This window comes from Staurois parvus, unplaced genomic scaffold, assembly GCF_062004578.1.
Source record: "Staurois parvus isolate SC_StPar_1 unplaced genomic scaffold, SC_StPar_1.0 ptg000597l, whole genome shotgun sequence".
NCBI classification, from domain to species: domain Eukaryota; kingdom Metazoa; phylum Chordata; class Amphibia; order Anura; family Ranidae; genus Staurois; species Staurois parvus.
The window spans coordinates 3,491-21,831 of record NW_028318393.1 but is presented as its reverse complement, the minus strand read 5'-3'; the positions used below and the strand labels follow the sequence as shown (position 1 = coordinate 21,831).

At 40.8% G+C, this 18,341-nt stretch overlaps 1 protein-coding gene across 1 annotated transcript in view; it reads right to left on the bottom strand.

Annotated features, from left to right (window-relative positions):
* LOC149449871 (myosin-9) overlaps positions 1 to 14,556 on the bottom strand; it is an 88,074-nt gene extending 73,518 nt beyond the window's left edge. Inside the window, exons 1-6 of the mRNA XM_089692607.1 lie at positions 14,533 to 14,556; positions 12,100 to 12,193; positions 10,438 to 10,530; positions 9,218 to 9,281; positions 5,372 to 5,470; positions 669 to 812 (exon numbers count right to left, since the gene is read on the bottom strand). Coding sequence (XP_089548733.1) covers positions 669 to 714 — 46 coding nt within the window. The 5' untranslated portion in view covers positions 715 to 812; positions 5,372 to 5,470; positions 9,218 to 9,281; ... (1 more) ...; positions 12,100 to 12,193; positions 14,533 to 14,556. The remainder of the gene's footprint in view (positions 1 to 668; positions 813 to 5,371; positions 5,471 to 9,217; positions 9,282 to 10,437; positions 10,531 to 12,099; positions 12,194 to 14,532) is intronic.
* Between the last annotated feature and the right edge of the window lie 3,785 nt (positions 14,557 to 18,341).

Below are 18,341 nucleotides of genomic sequence, written 5' to 3'. Positions count from 1 at the left end.
TGAGAGGTGCACCCTGCTAAAATAAAGGTAAAAACCTGCAGGAGGGGCTTCAGTCTTCTCATGATTCTTATACTGGCAATTTTGTCTCAATCCATCCCTTTTCAGTCTCCTGTGTCTGAATGATGTTGGCTCTGGGCTGTCTGCTCTCCCCTTCCTCACACAATACACAGCAGTTTATTCTGCAGTGCTGACATGTAAAGTTCCTAGAAAAAAAGGGAGGAGGGGGAGAGCAGAGCTCAAAGCCAGCATCAATCACAGGAGAAGGAAAGGAGGTGGATCCAGACAAGATTGTCCGCATAAGGAATCCAGAGAAGACTGTAGCCCCTCCCACAGGCACTTTGGATTTTAACAGAAAGTGTATGCTTTTCAGAGGGCAAGAAAGATTTTTATGTATTAGCAGCTCATAGGGAATAGGATAAAGCAAAAAAAAAAATAACTTTTTTAACCTTAAACTACAGCATTCATTGAAAAAATAGCGGTTAAGAAAAGTATGTGTTTGAGAAGCTTATAACATTGAAATATGAGAGATTGTAGTAGGTTTACATGAGATTTTTGTAGATTTACGTATAAAAGTGATTGGGAAAGTATTTAAAGGACACTTTTATTACAATCGTTTCTCTTCGCATCAAAAGCCCTTTGGGTGAGTTGTACATGTATAAAACACCTACCAATTTGCTCATCATCAGGAAAACCCATGATCTTCATTGCCTCCATAGTCTCTTGAAACAGATCTTTGTCTTGCTGACCAGGAATTGTAACATGGCCATTAGAAAGGAAACGATATTTATTGTAGGCCTCCAAAAGAAGATCATCTGCAAGAGAGTTGCAAGCTGCAGCTTAGATGTTTTTTGCAAACGTATTTTATAACAAGAACAGCTCACCTACAGTTTGGGTTATGAGGGCAGCCAATTCAGGAGTTGCAGGGGCAGTCCCTAAGGCTTGAGAAACCCTTACTGGAAGGCCAGACCATGAGCTTGGCATTAGCACTGAATTCTAGACGTAATGGCGTGAATGGTTGTTAAAATAATTGCTTCACTTGCCCATATACAAAAAAATAGAGCTATGGTCCTAAATTTGCAGATATACACCACAAAATCAGTAAATTACTACTTCTGACCCACAAACACATAGCTAAGCAATGGATAGACTAAAGAAATACTATGAAACATTTCATTCACATGCTATGAATACATATTTAAAAAAGGTGCCCAATACCAGAAAACAGGAAGGAAAAGAAAGCAAAAAAAAAGGTGCCAGTATCATTTGAATAAACCAGGCGGGGGGGGGGGGGGGGGGGGGGTCGGGGGAAATCAGACCTAGAATTTTTTCCCATTTTCAGGGGATGATCAGATCTCCACACACACACACACACCATCTTGAAGTGATCAAAAAGATCATGCACATTTTCTGTCGGCATCGTTTTAACATTACCTTGCACGGATGCATGTGAATTTTGACAACAACTTTTATGGTAGTAAAGAAAATCTTTTCCATGAATGAGAATTTAAAGTCTGCTGAAAGCGGTTTCATATTTCCAGTTTTCTTTCAACAGTAGTGAAAGTTATGTTCTCACATGGGGATTTAAAACAGGATAACAATTGTGGGCTATAGGACTTAAAAAGGCATAGTAAACATTCCTGGCTGCACTACTTGAAACATATATCATTTAATAGTCAATATCGCTGCCTATACCTCTTATTCCAGAGGTGTATCTATATTAACCACTTGCTCTCCAGAGGATTTACCCCCCTTCCTGACCAGGCCAAATTTTTTGTGTTACAGCGCTGCGTTACTTTAACTGACAAATTGCAGTCATGCAAGGCTGCACCCAAATTAAATTTACGTCTTATTTCCACACGAATAGAGCTTTCTTTCAACGGTATTTGATCGCCTGTGCATTTTTTTTTTGCTTTACATGAAAAAAAAAATTTGACTTTTTACTATTAAACATGTACAGTGGGGGGGGGGGGGGGGGGGGGGAGGGAATAAAAAAACCCCACAAACATCATAAATTTAAGCCATAATGTATCCTGCTACGTCTGCTAAATAAAAAAAAAAAAAAAATTCCAATATGTGTAAATTAATTTGTTTACATGAAAGTTATAGCGTTTACTAATGGCACTGGGCAGGAAGGGGTTAACATGTGGGGTGATCAAAGGGTTAACTGTGTGCTGTTTTACATAGTGTGCTGTGTTACACCCTGTTCACAGTCAGGTCCATAAATATTGGGACAGCGACACAATTCTAAACATTTTTGGCTCTATACACCACTACAGTGGATTTGAAATGAAACGAACAAGATGTGCTTTAACTGCAGACTGTCAGCTTTAATTTGAGGGTGTTTACATCCAAATCAGGTGAACGGTGTATATGTGCCTCCCACTTGTTAAGGGACCAAAAGTAATGGGACAGAATCATAAATCAAACTCTCACTTTTTAATACTTGGTTACAAATCCTTTGCAGTCAATTACAGCCTGAAGTCTGGAACGCATAGACATCACCAGACGCTGGGTTTCATCCCTGGTGATGCTCTGACAGGCCTCTACTGCAACTGTCTTCAGTTCCTGCTTGTTCTTGGGGCATTTTCCTGTCAGTTTTGTCTTCAGCAAGTGAAATGCATGCTCAATCGGATTCAGGTCATGTGATTGACTTGGCCATTGCATAACATTCCACTTCTTTCCCTTAAACTCTGGTTGCTTTTGCAGTATGCTTTGGGTCATTGTCCATCTGCACTGTGAAGCGGCGTCCAATGAGTTCTGAAACATTTGGCTGAATATGACCAGATAATATTGCCCGAAACACTTCAGAATTCATCCTGCTGCTTTTGTCAGCAGTCACATCATCAATAAATACAAGAGAACCAGTTCCATTGGCAGCCATACATGCCCACGCCATGACACTACCACCACGCTTCACTGATGAGGTGGTATGCTTAGGATCATGAGCAGTTCCTTTCCTTCTCCATACTCTTCTCTTCCCATCACTCTGGTACAAGTTGATCTTGGTCTCATCTGTCCATAGGACGTTGTTCCAGAACTGTGAAGGCTTTTTTACATGTCGTTTGGCAAACTATAATCTGGCCTTCCTGTTTTTGAGGCTCACCAATGCTTTACATCTTGTGGTGAACCCTCTGTACTCACTCTGGTGAAGTCTTCTCTTGATTGTTGACTGACACACATACACCTACCTCCTGGAGAGTGTTCTTGATCTGGCCAACTGTTGTGAAGGGTGTTTTCTTCACCAGGGAAAGAATTCTTCAGTCATCCACCGCAGTTGTTTTCCGTGGTCTTCTGGTGTTGCTGAGCTCACTGGTGCGTTCCTTCTTTTTAAGAATGTTCCAAACAGTTGTTTTGGCCACGCCTAATGTTTTTGCTCTGACGGGTTTGTTTTGTTTTTTTCAGCCTAATGATGGCTTGCTTCATTGATAGTGACAGCTCTTTGGATCTCATCTTGAGAGTTGACAGCAAGAGATTCCAAATGCAAATAGCACACTTGAAATGAACTCTGGACCTTTTATCTGCTCATTGTAATTGGGATAATGAGGGAATAACACACACCTGGCCATGGAACGGCTGAGAAGCCAATTGTCCCATTACTTTTGGTCCCTTAACAAGCGAGAGGCACATATGCAAACTGTTGTAATTCCTACACCGTTCACCTGATTTGGATGTAAATACCCTCAAATTAAAGCCGACAGTCTGCAGTTAAAGCACATCTTGTTTGTTTCATTTCAGATCCATTGTGGTGGTGTATAGAGCCAAAAATGTTAGAATTGTGTCGATGTCCCAATATTTATGGGCCTGACTGTAGGGGCAACCTGGCATGGAATTTTCACGCCATTTGAATTGCAAGCCAAGTGGCACCCTACTGTCCGCAATTGGAGCAGTCTTATCGGTGCAGTTCCGACTTGATCAGAGCAGCATCGATTTCAAAAGTAGCACATGCACGATTTTTGGTGCGATTTGCATAGACATTTGTATCAGATGTCTTGCAAATCGCACCTGAAATCGGCAGGTCCCCAGAATTTGAAATCGTACAACTTACAGCGAAGTTGCATGATTTCAAAGTAGGGATTGATGTGAACGGGGGCTTAGTGGTGCTTCACTGTAAGCACACTGTTTTGTGCAAAGCAGTATGCAGGAGTTGACAGGGGAGAGAACTGTATTGTTCAAACAGTGTCCCCCCCCCCCCCCCCCCCGTCGGAGATTTTTGGCAATCACTGGGCGCCAGCGAAAAATCATCAGCGGGGACCCAGCGATTGGCAATATGTATGATTTTGCACATCTGTGCCGCCCTGTAGCAGTACTTCTGCTATAGGGTGGAAGGGAAGCGGTTAATAGCTAATTGAGTGGACTTCACCCGCAGGCAGCTCCAGCTAGACACTAAGGGAGATAAATGTGCAATAGAGGAAAAATGTAAGAAACTATATGTGGTGGGTAACATCTACATTACGTTACCTTTGACCATATTTGCATCCATCCTGTGTTTTTGGTTGCCCCTTCTTGCATCATGGACATCTTCCTGCCCATACTTAGCCTATGCCATTTAAGAACTGTTGATTTCTTTATGAAAGGTTCACCAAAAGCCTATTGTAACAGAGCTTAAGTTTCATTCACTTTGATAGTTTTCATGCAACATTTTATGTTAATCCACTTCAAGATTCTTGTCCCTCATTTTCCACCAACAGCGTAACGCACACTCATATTTCTTCTACTACACTGAGTTGACTGGTCTGCAAGCCAGGTGAGGGCAAGTTGGGACTTGTCAGAACAGGTTCAAGTGCAAACAGCTTGGAACTCAAAGTGCTACGCCTCACTCATTTCTAGGAATTAAAATCGTAACTTCATGTGCATTTATAAGACAATGAACAAGACAAAAAGTTGAAAAGAAGATGCAAGAAACAGCACACACAACATGTCAAGTTATTCTGGCCATATGGACAGTGGTGGGAAATTTGCAAATTTAAACAAAACAAAACAAAAAAAAAAGTTTGCTTCTCACATTTTCATAGAAGAAAACCTAGCAGGTAGCAATACCAAGGCTGCCATTGCTGACCTCTGCTTTCAAATATTAGTTGCCTACATGACCATCAATAACTGAAGAGCCTAGAAAAAGCTTGCAAAGTTTGATGGGGCTCCCAGGTTCCATACCCGATCCAATATCAGCAGCTTGAAAAGTACTAAATCTGCTGAATGATAAAATGTTAAGATACTTGTATTTTCAGAACGAGAACCTGTGAACAAGCCCAGCATACAGGCAGCCAACTGAAGTCTATTGCAATGCTGTCGGTGCAAGGACACAGCCACATCCACACACCTGTAACACTGCTTCATCCCCAAAGACTTATGAAACAGCGGTAAGAATACTTACTTTTCAAGTGTTCTCCAGCACCAGACAATAGGTAGTAAAAAATATGGAATGTTCGTTCGTCTTTGGCCTGGCGAATTGCACGGGATTTTTCCAGCAAGTCTGGCACTCAGTCAAGGGAAATGTCAAATACACATCTAAATATATGTATACTGGCTTAAAACTGTATTGCACCAAAGTACTAACACCATGAAGTACCAAATACAACCTATTCTGCCAGGGGAGGCAGAAAGCAATTCTTTTTTTCAAGAGCTTCTTTCCTTGTAGAAAGTGTGGAGTATGTAAAATAAATGCCAGGAAATGCAGAAAATACTGCTCTTTCCAGTCTATAGCTACACAGTGTTTATATGACAAAGTCCTTTATGACCTGCACAACTAAAAACATATTTTATTCAATGTCTGTGCATCCTCCAATATGTTGGATGCACAGTATGCTCACTACAAACCAGACTGAATGAGCACATTGCCAACATTGAGCAAGGCTTCCCTATCTATAGCGTATCTAAGCATTATGCAGTACACCATAAAAATCCTGATGGCACTTTGCTTTTGGCCATCTACAGATTTACTAGAAATTGGAGGGGTAGCCATATTAGAAGTGAAATTTGTAAACTTAAAACGTGGTAGATATAGAATTGAGAACATACGATCCCTATGGTTTAAAAATTGAGTGGGATATAATCGCGTTTAATAGAGAATATATTTTGGGTCTTTAGGTTAAGAATGTTCTTTTATATAAAAGTTGATGTGTTAACTGTATTTTCTATTAGGATGTGTTCTTGTACACGTCTACAAGATGGCGCTGCTACCAGGTGCAGACCCTGATGAAAAAGTGGAGTTCCAGTTCAATTTAAAAAAAAAAACAAAAAAAAAAAACAAACACACACTAAAGAAAGGTCAGCAGCTACCAAAACTGTAGCTGCTGACTTTTAAAATACAGACACTTGCCTGTCATTTGGTCCCGTGGTGCTCCTTACCAAGGCTTGTTTCAATGGCCATCTTCTCTTCCCAGTGCTGGCATCTTCAGTGTGGGCACCCGGCTGTGACAGCTTGCATCCTCACAGCCGGGTGCCCACTGTGCATGTATGTAGCGCATGGTCCCGTAGTCTGACCTGCCACGTGTCCCAGAAGACTACATAGAGGGATGGGGGGGGGGGGGGGGAGACAACCTCGGTTTCCGAGCGAGTACCTCGGAAAGAAAGCTTCCCTTTTGGGTGGAGCTCCGTTTTAATGATATTGGCTGTTTTGGCCTGATTTTTTTGTGCCAATTTAGGGGTGGATAGAGCCTTGAAATTTTGGAGAGCATTTCTGGCTGGTGGGGCACAGTAGTTTTTGGTCAGGTGCATTTTCACTTCCTGGGTTAAAATTTTCCAATTGGGGAGGCAATTACCTTCTTCTGTATAAATAGTGTGATTTCCCAATGTAGACCACGCCCCTGAGGACATCACTGTTGACTAAATGCATTGGGTGGAGTTACAGCATGTGGCGCCATCGCACACCGGAACATGGTGGCCATCTTTGTTAGTTATGAACATTTGTTTTGGTGATATGCGGTTTTTAGAATGGTTACATGTACGTGCAATACTTTACATATATAAGCTCGTTTTACCAATATACTACACTATGAAGAGGTTATTTTTCATTTTGGTTTATTTGTGGAACTTTTTCCTACCCATTAGGGTACATTTTGGAATTTTCTGCAAGTCAGTCCTGGAAGAGAGATCTGTGGGGAACTATTTGCTGATGTCCATATAGGTTTCAATCCTGCGCAGTTTTACCATTCCTTTTTAGGGAGGTAATTACATTCTGGTAAGACTGTTTGGGCGGGTGAAAGCTCTCCCTCATATTACATCTCTAAACATCAATACCTATAGCACAAACTGTTGTGGTTCTGCGGGTGAACTTGGTCACATCTGTTTCAGCTTAAGTGCACCATTTGTTTTATGGATGGGACCGTTTATAATTTACTTTTATTGAAGTGTTATGATTAATTAGCAGTGCACCTTTTTCTCTAGAAAGCAATAAGTGGAGACTAAAAAAAAGTGCACTTATCCAGCATTCGGGGGGGGAGAAAAGAAGACCGAGTGCTGTAATGAAATCAAAGGTGCAACTTCTGCAACCACATTTTAGTTTTTATTCCAATTTCCCTCCACCTAAAAGATTTCAGTTTGTTCAACTGAGTTGTACAGTTTACAGGTTATATTAAAAGGTGGAAAAAGGTCTGAAATGATTCAGCTATGTCTTTTTACATCATAGAAACATTTTAACAGCGGTGTGTAGACTTTTTAGATCTCCTGTACAAGATACAATTTGACTGGGATTTCCAATGGTGTAGAGTGCACAGCCCCAAGAGCACACAGAAAACCTGTAATGCAGCAGAGGTGGATGTATAACTGACAGACAAATACAGAGCCACAGAAAAAAAAAAAAAAAAACCCCCCCACACACAGAAAAAAAACACTACTTAGGAATCAAAAGATAAGGTGACCCAGAAATGTAAGGCTTATATCAGAATTATATATTTTATGCTTTGACTACTACCAAAAAACAATATATGTAATGGGTTCTCTGTAAACAGAGCGGGAGTCGGTAACCCGCCGATTGCGATTTACTGGTGAACAGCAGGCAGGTGACAGGTGTGGTCTTTGCCTTACCGACACCCAACTGGCAGAGCTGTGCAGCAACTAAGACGTGCCATACGTATTCCTAGCCCGCAAAGGGATTCCCCTATGACAGCTGCAGGATAGATCAGGGGGTTCAAGCTCTTGTGCAAATGCACCCGAGCCCCTCCCAGGAGTGTACTTTGCGTATCCCAGCCGGCCCTCTTCAATCCATCCACGCACTTGTGGATGACATAAGGAATGCATGAGAAAAGGGCTGGCATCAGCACTAGAACAATGCACTGCTTTGAAATCACTTCTGTGCCCTCCTGTACTGTGTGTCACTGACCCCCTGTACCATGCCATCCCTACCATCCCAGTGGTGTGTACCCCTGCCCCCACCCTACATACTGCTGACCCCTGTAGAGTGCCGTGCATACTACTTACATTGGCCAGAACTCAGAGCAGACAGCAAGGCCTGAAAAAGTCAAGCAAGTCAGCCTGCAGTTCCAGTGGTTTTGATTTCATGATAGACTCCTGTCAGACTAGTGGGGGTTGCTGAAGCCAACTTTTAAAAAGGTAGGCCAAGTTTATAATTTTACAGTGACATCAGTTTTATAGGTTCTCTGTGTCCTTACTTTTAATTTGGGGCTTGCTAGTTATGGCATCACACCCCAGTGATCTTTGATCTCTACTGTTTTTCCAGGTAAATGCCAAAAACACACATCACTCCAACTTTACTAGCCTGCATTTTACTTCTCTAGGATTTGCTGCAAACAAACTCCAAGAGTGCTTCCTTTCCACTATGCGGTTTTAAAGAAAGTAACTTATGGACTTATGAATAGTTCGCCCCTTTAGATATTCAAAACTAATAACTAGGGTGTGCATTTAAGAGGACAAAAAACAAAAAACACAAACCAAAATTCTGTAATACTGAAGGCTACTGCTCATAAGGAAGCACAGAAAACTACAACCATTTTCTAAACAAAAAACTTTCTGAAAAAGAAATTCACTGCACAAAGACTTAATTGGAAAACACCACGATTCCAAAAACATTACAAACATTACAAAAACATTACAGTGTATTTCCACTCTTGCAACAAGTAGGTTTTCCAATTTGGTTGCATGTTCCCATTCACATAGCATATTAAATGAGAACAAACCTAACCTGTCCTGTTTGCCATGAAAGCCTTTTCTTGAAAATGTATTTCATAGAAAAGAAAAACAAAAAAAAAAAAAAAAAGGATACAGGTTTCAATATTTGCTCCAACAATGTAGCCGTTGACATCAAAGTTAATGCGTATAAATTTTCCCTAAAAAAGGAAAAAAAACACAACAAGCAGCATAAATGTTATAATTTAAGCAATCAATATTTTTTTTTTATAGATGGCAAAGAAAAAGAAAATATATATATATATATATATATATATATATATATATATATATATATATATATATATATATATATATTTTTTTTTTATTATTTAAACAAGCACACTTCCAAAATATTAAGGAACTGTAACAGCCAGAAATCCACAGCAGTACTGGAGGCTGTCACTAGTTTCAGCGCAGGCACAACCAGCAATGGTTAGAAGCTTCAGCTAACAAACCAGCCCGACAGGTTCTTCAGGACAGTCAATTGGCCTCAAATTTCAGTATATTTATACAGAATTCTACAGACACCTAAAATGTGAGTAAGTCATTAAACTGGATAGATGTACTTACAAAATTGGTCTAAGGTCTTAAGTGATTGGATAAATTGGGCATTTTCTTAATTAGACCCAAGCAGATGGCTATGGTGAAAGTAAAGCAGTTCTCTCATTTTTCTTACATTTGTACCTGTGGGGTAGATTTACTAAAACTGGAGCACTCAAAATCTGGCACAGCTGTGCATGGTAGCCAATCCGCTTCTAACTCCAGCTTGTTCAATAAAGCTTTGCTAAAAATCTTGAAAGCCAATTAGTTTCTATGCAGAGCTACACCAAATTTTGCACTCTCCAGTTTAAATAAATAACCCCGTGTCTCCACATTGTGCCCATTTGTACACCTGTACATTCAACCTAAATTTTCTAGATGGTAACAAAAATGGCCAACACATGTTTACTTGCCCAGTGCTGGGCACACAACATACAAATGTAAGATGTTTACATATTTTACTGTTCATCCTATGTAGTGTGTACAATTAAAGTTAGGAACAGGGGCGGGGGGGGGACAAACAATTAGGTGTACAGCCAGCATTACAACATACGTACAAACATCACTTACACAAAAAGATATTCCATACAGCTCGACCTATATTTTGCACAATAACTGAATTATATAAACCCAGATTTTTACATGTTGGTTATTGCAGTGTAATTTTAAATAGATTTAGTATATCGGCAAACCCCCCCCCAAAAAAAAAAAAAAAAAAAAAAAAAAAAAAAAAAAAAAAAAAAACACACCTCGCAAGTCAGCAAGCTTACTTACAAATCTAGATGAGTTGTCATTTTTTACAGTCTTGGCATTTCCGAAGGCTTCAAGAATTGGATTAGCTTGTAACAGCTGTCTTTCCAATTCCCCCTGAAACAATATTTGTAAATTATGAAGAGTTTTATACACTACAAAATATAAAAAAAATAAAGGTTTATGAGAATTACAAACTGCCGGAGCAGTGTTTAAAGCAAAAACTGTGCCCATGCTGATCAAAGCAACAGGTATGCTTTAAAGGATAATTATACCCAAGATCAATATATTGATGCTTGCCAGTCCTTAGATTTGGTAGTTGCACTAGTTTTTTTCAGGTTAAAATTTTCAGCATGGTTTTGTCTTCTTCCTTTTCTACTTCTTTCCTATTCCTTTTGTGAGGTGGATAGCTGCTTTTGGTTTGAGCTACTGTCAGTGTTATCACTGTTTTTGTAATCTATGCGCCATTGATAGCCCCTGCGTGGGTGCACCTTTTGCTCTGTTGGTGTTAAGAGCACGGTTTTCTTTACTTATGTGCAATTGATAGCCTGTGTGGGTGTGTCTTGTTGCTCACGTCTTCTTGAAATGTTTGTAAAATAAAAACCACTGAAATACAGCATTTTCAGCAGATACAGAAAAATATCTATTAATCCTGCTAAAAATGCATGTCCTTTTCACTTCCTGTGAGCTGTACAGACACCAAGCCATGTTCTCCCTCTTCTGTAAATCACATACCCATAACCGCCAAAGTAATAGAGATGAAGAGGAAGATGTGTTTGAAGTCCATCCTGGTGACAACCATGGCACCCACCATAAATCTAGTGGAGTGAGAGTAGCCACTCTAGAACAGAAAGTGTGGAGAACAAACCTTGAGGGGGGTGGGGTTGGGCTGGTTGGTGACAAAAAAAAAAAAAAAAAACCCCACAGCCAGTTCAGCCATTATTTTTAGGCTTAGTAAACACTTCTCGGGTGGAAGCCGCTGTGGGACCTGTATTTCGTCCTGCAGCTGCAACCATCTGCACACAACAATCTTACATGGCACGCCACCTGCACCGGAAATCACACTTTTCAGTGCATTTTGCAAGGCACGGCAGCCCATTCAAATGAAGCTTGACCACCAACCACCCAACAGCACATCTGAGCTATGAGCCAAAATATGGAGGCGGATGTGATGACACTAAGACAATTCATAAGAACCAACATTAAAACACACTGGGAGAGAACATAGCCCTAAGTACACCACCAACTGGGTGACTCTTGGCAAATTCATGGAAACATCCTTTTCCCTGCACCCAGAAAGGCAGGAGAAACAAGGAAAGGCAGGTATGCATTTCTTGATAGGGAGGAAGATCAAAGTGATCTGTGGGTTTGTCCTACATGGGCAAACAGGATTAAATTTTAAGGGTTTAACCCTTTACACTTAGTCTCTGGAGCAGCACCCTTTAGTCATAATAGGTTGTTTAGCCAAATGTAATTCAACAGAAAACCACAAAGGTTTAATAGGCAACTGCTTTAATTAGGAAACTGTAATCCATGTTCATATGTATTGCCTGAATTACTGAGACGTTCACAAGAACAACAAATCTGTCCCCACTCATACAAAATGAATGGTGCTCCTGCTGTTTTGCAGAAAACCTACCATGACTTTTGCTCGATCACGCAAGTTTAAATGCATCTCATACTAACCTGATCTTTTTTGCTTTTGTGTGAGGTTGCAACATAAGCCAGATACTGGATTACTTTTTTAGTATTTTCTGTCTTTCCAGCACCAGATTCTCCACTGGGGAAAAAAAAAAAAAAACACAAAAAAACAATCATTTTTATAGACCAAGCAAGAGTTTCAGGAAGAGGAAAAAAATATTTTTTGGTTCAAAAACCTGCATATTTGTCACCTAGGCGGCAGGTTTAATTTTAAATCAGATCAACAGATATGAATGTATCAGTTTTATTTGAATGCAAGTACCCCTCAGTTCTACCATTTGCATTCCTTTAAAAAAAAAAAAAAAGTTAATCTTAGTCTGAACTAAGGAGGGGGGATACTTACAGTTAGGTCCATATATATTTGGACACAGGCACAATTTTAGTTTCCGTTTTCAGATATTTACCAAAAAACTTATTCAAGCTATAGTTCTATAATGGATATGGGCTGAAAGTGCACTCTCAGGTTTAATTTGAGGGCATGTACATACAAATTGGAGGAAGGGTTTAGGAATTACATCTGTTATTAGTCACCAGGAACATTGATATTGCAATGACACTCAGGATTGTGGTATCTAGTTTGTTTTCCCACTGCTATGCAAGTGCTGGGCTTGTCCCACCAAAAAAATAGTTCCCATATGTAGCCTATTTAAAAACTAGCTCTTCCTGTTGTAAGGCAGGCTTAAAGTGGTAGTAAAGTTAATTACTTGCACCTAAAAGGCTTAACTGTAGGTAATGTAAATATCTCCTAAACGTGCATAGTTTAGGAGATTTACTTGTACAGCAGCACCGGCTCATGCGTTCTGAAGGAATGGCATGTCTGTGCTGTTACTTCAGAGCTGTGTGCTGCAAAATGACTCCTGCACAATGACGTCATCGTGACTCGGGCATTTAAGCCGCTTGAGCCCACTAACCTGGAAGAAGGGCCAGGTGAAGATGGAAACCCCATCAGCATTGACTGTGCACTGCTGGAGGGCTTCATTTTAAAAGGCAAGTTTCATAATGGGCTAGTATGTGATGCAAACTAGCACATTATGACAGGGCCTTGCAGGGGAAATTTTTTTTTTTTTTAAAAAGTACCAGGTTTACTACTGTTTTAAGGGGAATGCCCTGAAATGATCTGCCACTGCACCTTACAGCATATGATGTCATTCTGTCCAGTATAGATGTCTGGCGGCTTCCACTAATCCTTCACAGAGCAGCTTCATTGCTGATCAACCTTCCACCTCCACAGACTGCCATCTTTTGGACAAATTATGCTGTTTTCCTTCTACATCATGTGAGCTCTTTACCCACAGTTTAATAAAATACTACAGTGAATCAGTGGCGCTCTCACCCCTCTATTTGGTCACTTCACATGGTTTTCCAGCAGAAGCTACCCTAGATCCTGCTTTTGAGGAGAATATTCCGTCACTGATCAACCCCATCCATCCCAACTGGTTGGCTTTAAACAACTATAACTTTAGTAGGAAATGGGCATTTTATATTTTGCACTCCATGGGGATATACCTCTTTACAGATCATGTTACAGGAAGTGTAAAACGGTGTAAGAACTTCTCAAAGAAGGAGAGGGCAGGAGGAGGCATGTCTCAATCATCTTCAGTGCAACTGTGCCTAGAGACCCAAAGCTGGTAACCCCCCTCCACAACACTGGAAGTTCAGCAGCAGGAAGGGGACAAAGATTAACAGAATCCAGGAGCCTGCACATTCGGAGATATTTTATTACACTTAAAGTGTTACTAAACCCATGACCCTGCATTCACTATATCTGCTCTCCCACAGTACACAACATGGAAAACACACACACTTTTCCTCAGCAGTATATAGCAGTCTTGTGACTTCTATCAGTGTCCAGTTGAGCACTGGTTAATCTTGTAGTTTTCATTCTGCTCTGACTGTCCTAAGAAGCTGCATAACCCCCGACCCTCTGTCTGGACATCGCATATGATCAGCACAGCAGGGATGTGGACCTCCTATCGCCTGGGACATGTAGTTCGGGGCGCCAGGCAGGTTTTGTTTTTACCTTCAGCCCTGCTGCAGGCAAGCAGCAGGGCTCACCTGTCAGGTGGAAGCATTCGGGTGGCACCGCTGCTGCCGAATGATCCACACAGTGCCAGCCTCTCCGCCCCCTATGTGAAGCTCACCCCGCCCACTGTCTCCTGGACTCCGCTTGCCCATCTTTGGGCCCGGCTCACCACCGGTTACTAGAGGGAAGTTGGGAAGTGGATGTGTCCGCTCTTTGTCCTGACCCCAGGAGGGATGTTATGTCACTTCCGGGTGCCCGTTGAGAGATTTCCGGCAATTGAGTCCGGGAAAGAATGTAATGCAGTGCAATGTGCGACTAGAGCTGTGGTGAAGATGCCCCCCCATTTTCACTTCTGCTTTAGGACAAGATCATTAAAATATGGGACATATACTTACGTGCAGAGAATGGACTGATCTTCTCTGTCTGCAAAGAAGAAAAAATTCAAATGGTTATATTTTGTGCACACACACACACACACACACACACACACACACACACACTAGGGGAACTCAACGCTCTAACTCTTGGTTATAGAACTATTGAAAATAGCCTAAAATGAAATTTAAAAGTCTCTGCTGCCTGTTTCAGTAGCTTTAAAAATGTGCAAATTTCAGTTCTTGCTGTACAGAATTAAATTGTCTCCAGTTAGTAGATAATGAAACTAGATGTACAGACAGTCAAAGTGTGTAGCTCTATACATTGTGTAGCATGTTAGCTGCTGCTACTGACTCCAAACCTGTTACTTTAAGGACCATGTCCATGGGAAGCTCGGCTGCACCGAGAATAGGGTGTCTGTATAGACAACTCCACATGTGGTGCTTGCCACAAATATATGTACCTGTGTCCAACAGGTACATGAATTTATTACCTGCACCAATCTTTGTTGCATGGAGGCATAATAAAATTCTAGTGCCTACATCACTACATATTCTAAATATCTTTTTTTGAAACAATGACACCAGTTTATCATCAACCCAATAGCCAAAAACATACATACCACTGCTGTAAAGTGCTTAAAGCCAAAAGCAAAAAACATACTGCAGCTCATCAGTTCTTAGATGTGATAGTTGTATCAAGTTTACTTTTTTTATGCTTTCTTCTATCTTCATCTGGTGAACCAGCCAGCAAGTCTTTCAGAAGCGCTAGCTCTCCAGCAGAATGTTTAGGTTTACATGGATGTGACAAAACACTGAACACAGCAGGGGTGAGTATTTATTCATGTAAAACCTTTATCTCAAAAAAAAAAAAAAAAAAAAAAAAAAAAAAAAAAAAAAGGGGAAACCCCCCCCCCCCCCCCCCCCCCAAAAAAAAACTATTTTCTGTAACTGATTATAAAGTGTTAGCTGGAGTTTGGCTACAGCATGTTTAGGGTACTTAAACCTGCTAAAACATTTAACAACCCCCCCCAGACTGACAACACTTGTGCCTCCTGTGCTCCATTCATCCAGAGTTGTGTCTCACCAATATGGGAGGTGTTTTGCTGGCCAGATTACCAGGGAAATAAATTAAAAGCAAACTGATGCAACCTGTCTAATGATTTTAAGCTGCAACAATTTTTGGTTTTGGATTTAATACTGCTTTAAACAGATAATTTTATTTGTTTATTATAAAAAGAAAAACCACTGAAAAAGTGAAAAATAGATTTGGCAAAATGTGGGTAACATTGTCCTTCCGTACAGAGCAATAGGAAATTACTACAGGATGATTACATCTAAGCCTAAGGAACACGCTCTAGACAGAAGCACATGAAGCCTGCCCCACCTCCCTACACAGTATGATCCATAAAAGGAAGAAAGATGAAGCTGTAGTATGGTGATGCAAGCTCAAAGCTGACTCATTTCTAGTTGATCTCAGTTTCCGCTTTATCGGTTTTAACAGGCATACACTACATTTCTAAAATAGACCCCAACCTTGAAAGAATGTTATGGCACAAGGTTTACACATAGGTCAGCAGTCATGTATTTATCATTGTGTGCCTATTCCATAATAAAAAAAAAAAAAAAAAAAAAAAAGGATCTCCCCTTACAGTGGGGCTGCACCCACACTTTTTACATCACTGTAAAAGAATGTTTGTTTTTTTTTAAATCAATAGAGGGAGGACAAAGTCAAGGTTAGTTTTTGACTGCTGAGATGAGAAAATTTTAAAGAGCCACAAAGAAATTTGGACATTTGAGAAAAATTTTCCAACAGTGTATATGGTTCTCGTCCATTCATTCCAAAACCTGTCAAATGAAAACTACTTTTGAGCAACATTCAAAAGTACTGAGAATTTTTTTTTTTTTTTTAAAGAACATTTGTATGAATTTTCCTTTGAAACTCTAGTAGTGTATATCCACAGAAGTGTATAGTCTGCTTAACTGTTCATGTTTAAAAACGAACCTATATGGAACAGATAAATGCACTTATAAGACCCCGATAGATGGACTAGCCAAGATACGATCCATTAATGAGCAGGCTGATAGTACCCATGTACCCAAGTCAATCAAAATCAATCTGGGTACAACCAGCCTGTCAGATTTTTAGCATCCAATTACTTCCACCTGTGCCCTAGCACATTTAGATATTGATAACCTACATCTGGCAGGGTTTCTCAAATCATATCGTCTGATGCACGGGACATGCAGTTCCCAGCACTGGGCAGGTGGATTTTTCCTTCAATTAGCCCTGCTGCAGACAAGCACTAAATGATATAGTTAAAACTCCCAGATACCAGGGGGCTCTACTCCACTCTCGGTCCACGAGTAACAAATACAGTGATACCTTGGTTCACAATGCTTCTATTCACAAACTCTGTTCGTGAGCAGAAGAGTTCGCAAAAAATTTGCTTCAGTTCGCGAACTCTGCTTCAGTTGACGAAGACAAGCTGTGGCCATCTTCCCTGCTATTACACGTGGTCCTGACTTCCTGTAGGCGAGATCATGGTCAAAGTGTACGGTGAAGGGAAAAAAAAAAAAGCCACTTACAGTACTGAAAAGCTTTTTGGTGTGCCCTTTAGCACATACTGTACGCCCCTGTGCATACTTGCTATAAAGCTTTTCTGTGCTTTTTAACACATACTGCACAGGACATACAGTATGGCTCCAAAGAAAATTCAGAGCAAGCATGGTGGTAAGAAGTAACTGTGGAGCGGTAATGAAGGTGACAAGAATGTGCAGAGCAAGCATGTTGCTAAACAGAAAAGTACAGAGTGGTAATGAAGGTGATTAGAAGCACCACCCCAACATAACGAATGAACAGTGTTGAATCTGATGAACGATAACGTGTTCTCATTTCTGGAGGGTTATGCAGCGCAGGAAAAAAAAAAACAAACAAAAAAAAAACGACAGTGACATTGGACAGATTTTTCACCAAAACTGAGCCTGCAGCTATGAGACAAAGAAAAGAGGAAACCCCTGAAGGAGATCTCCCCAATGTCCTCATGGAGGGGGACTCTCCCCTTCCCACCAGTCTTCCTGTCCTCCGCACCAGAAGTCGTCTCAACCAAGGTTAGTGTTCTCTCTTCATACTGTGCTGTACTTTGTTTCATATTTTTGTGGTTGAAAAAAAAAAAAAAAAAAAGTTCAGAACAAATTAACCTTATTTATATTGAACCTTAATGGGAAAATTTGATTCGGTTGGCGACCACGTTCATAGGGGTCAGAACAGATTAACCAGATTTACATTGAACCCTATGAGACAATTTGCCACAGTCATGGATCGAATCAAGTGTGTGAACAGAAGTATTACTGTACAAGTGAAGTGTACAGCGTACTATCATGCAGTGTCCAGGGGTAACCAGGAGCAGTGTCGGCTGCTGCTGCACAGGCAGTCAGCAGACAGTGAGGCAATGGAAGGACAAGGCGTTCATTTTATGTACTTACCCATCACAGAGGAGACATGGGCACAGACACTGCCGAGAGCATGCTCAATACAGCACGCACTCCGAAGTGATCCTACACACTGGGAACCAGATGAACTGGGGCCGCCTGAATAAGCAGTATCCAGTCATCTCCAGCAAGGAGGTCAGACACCAGTCACCTTCATGTAGATGGGGAGCAGGGATCCTCCCAGAAGAATGATTTCCACTCTGAGGAATAAGTAGTTGTGCACTCCACCCAGACTTCAGATCCAACTATTAGGAGGGCACCATCAGCCATACATACACCAACATGATCAGATCACTTGCCAGGACTTAAAAATACATTGTTCTGGACAGTTGACCAGA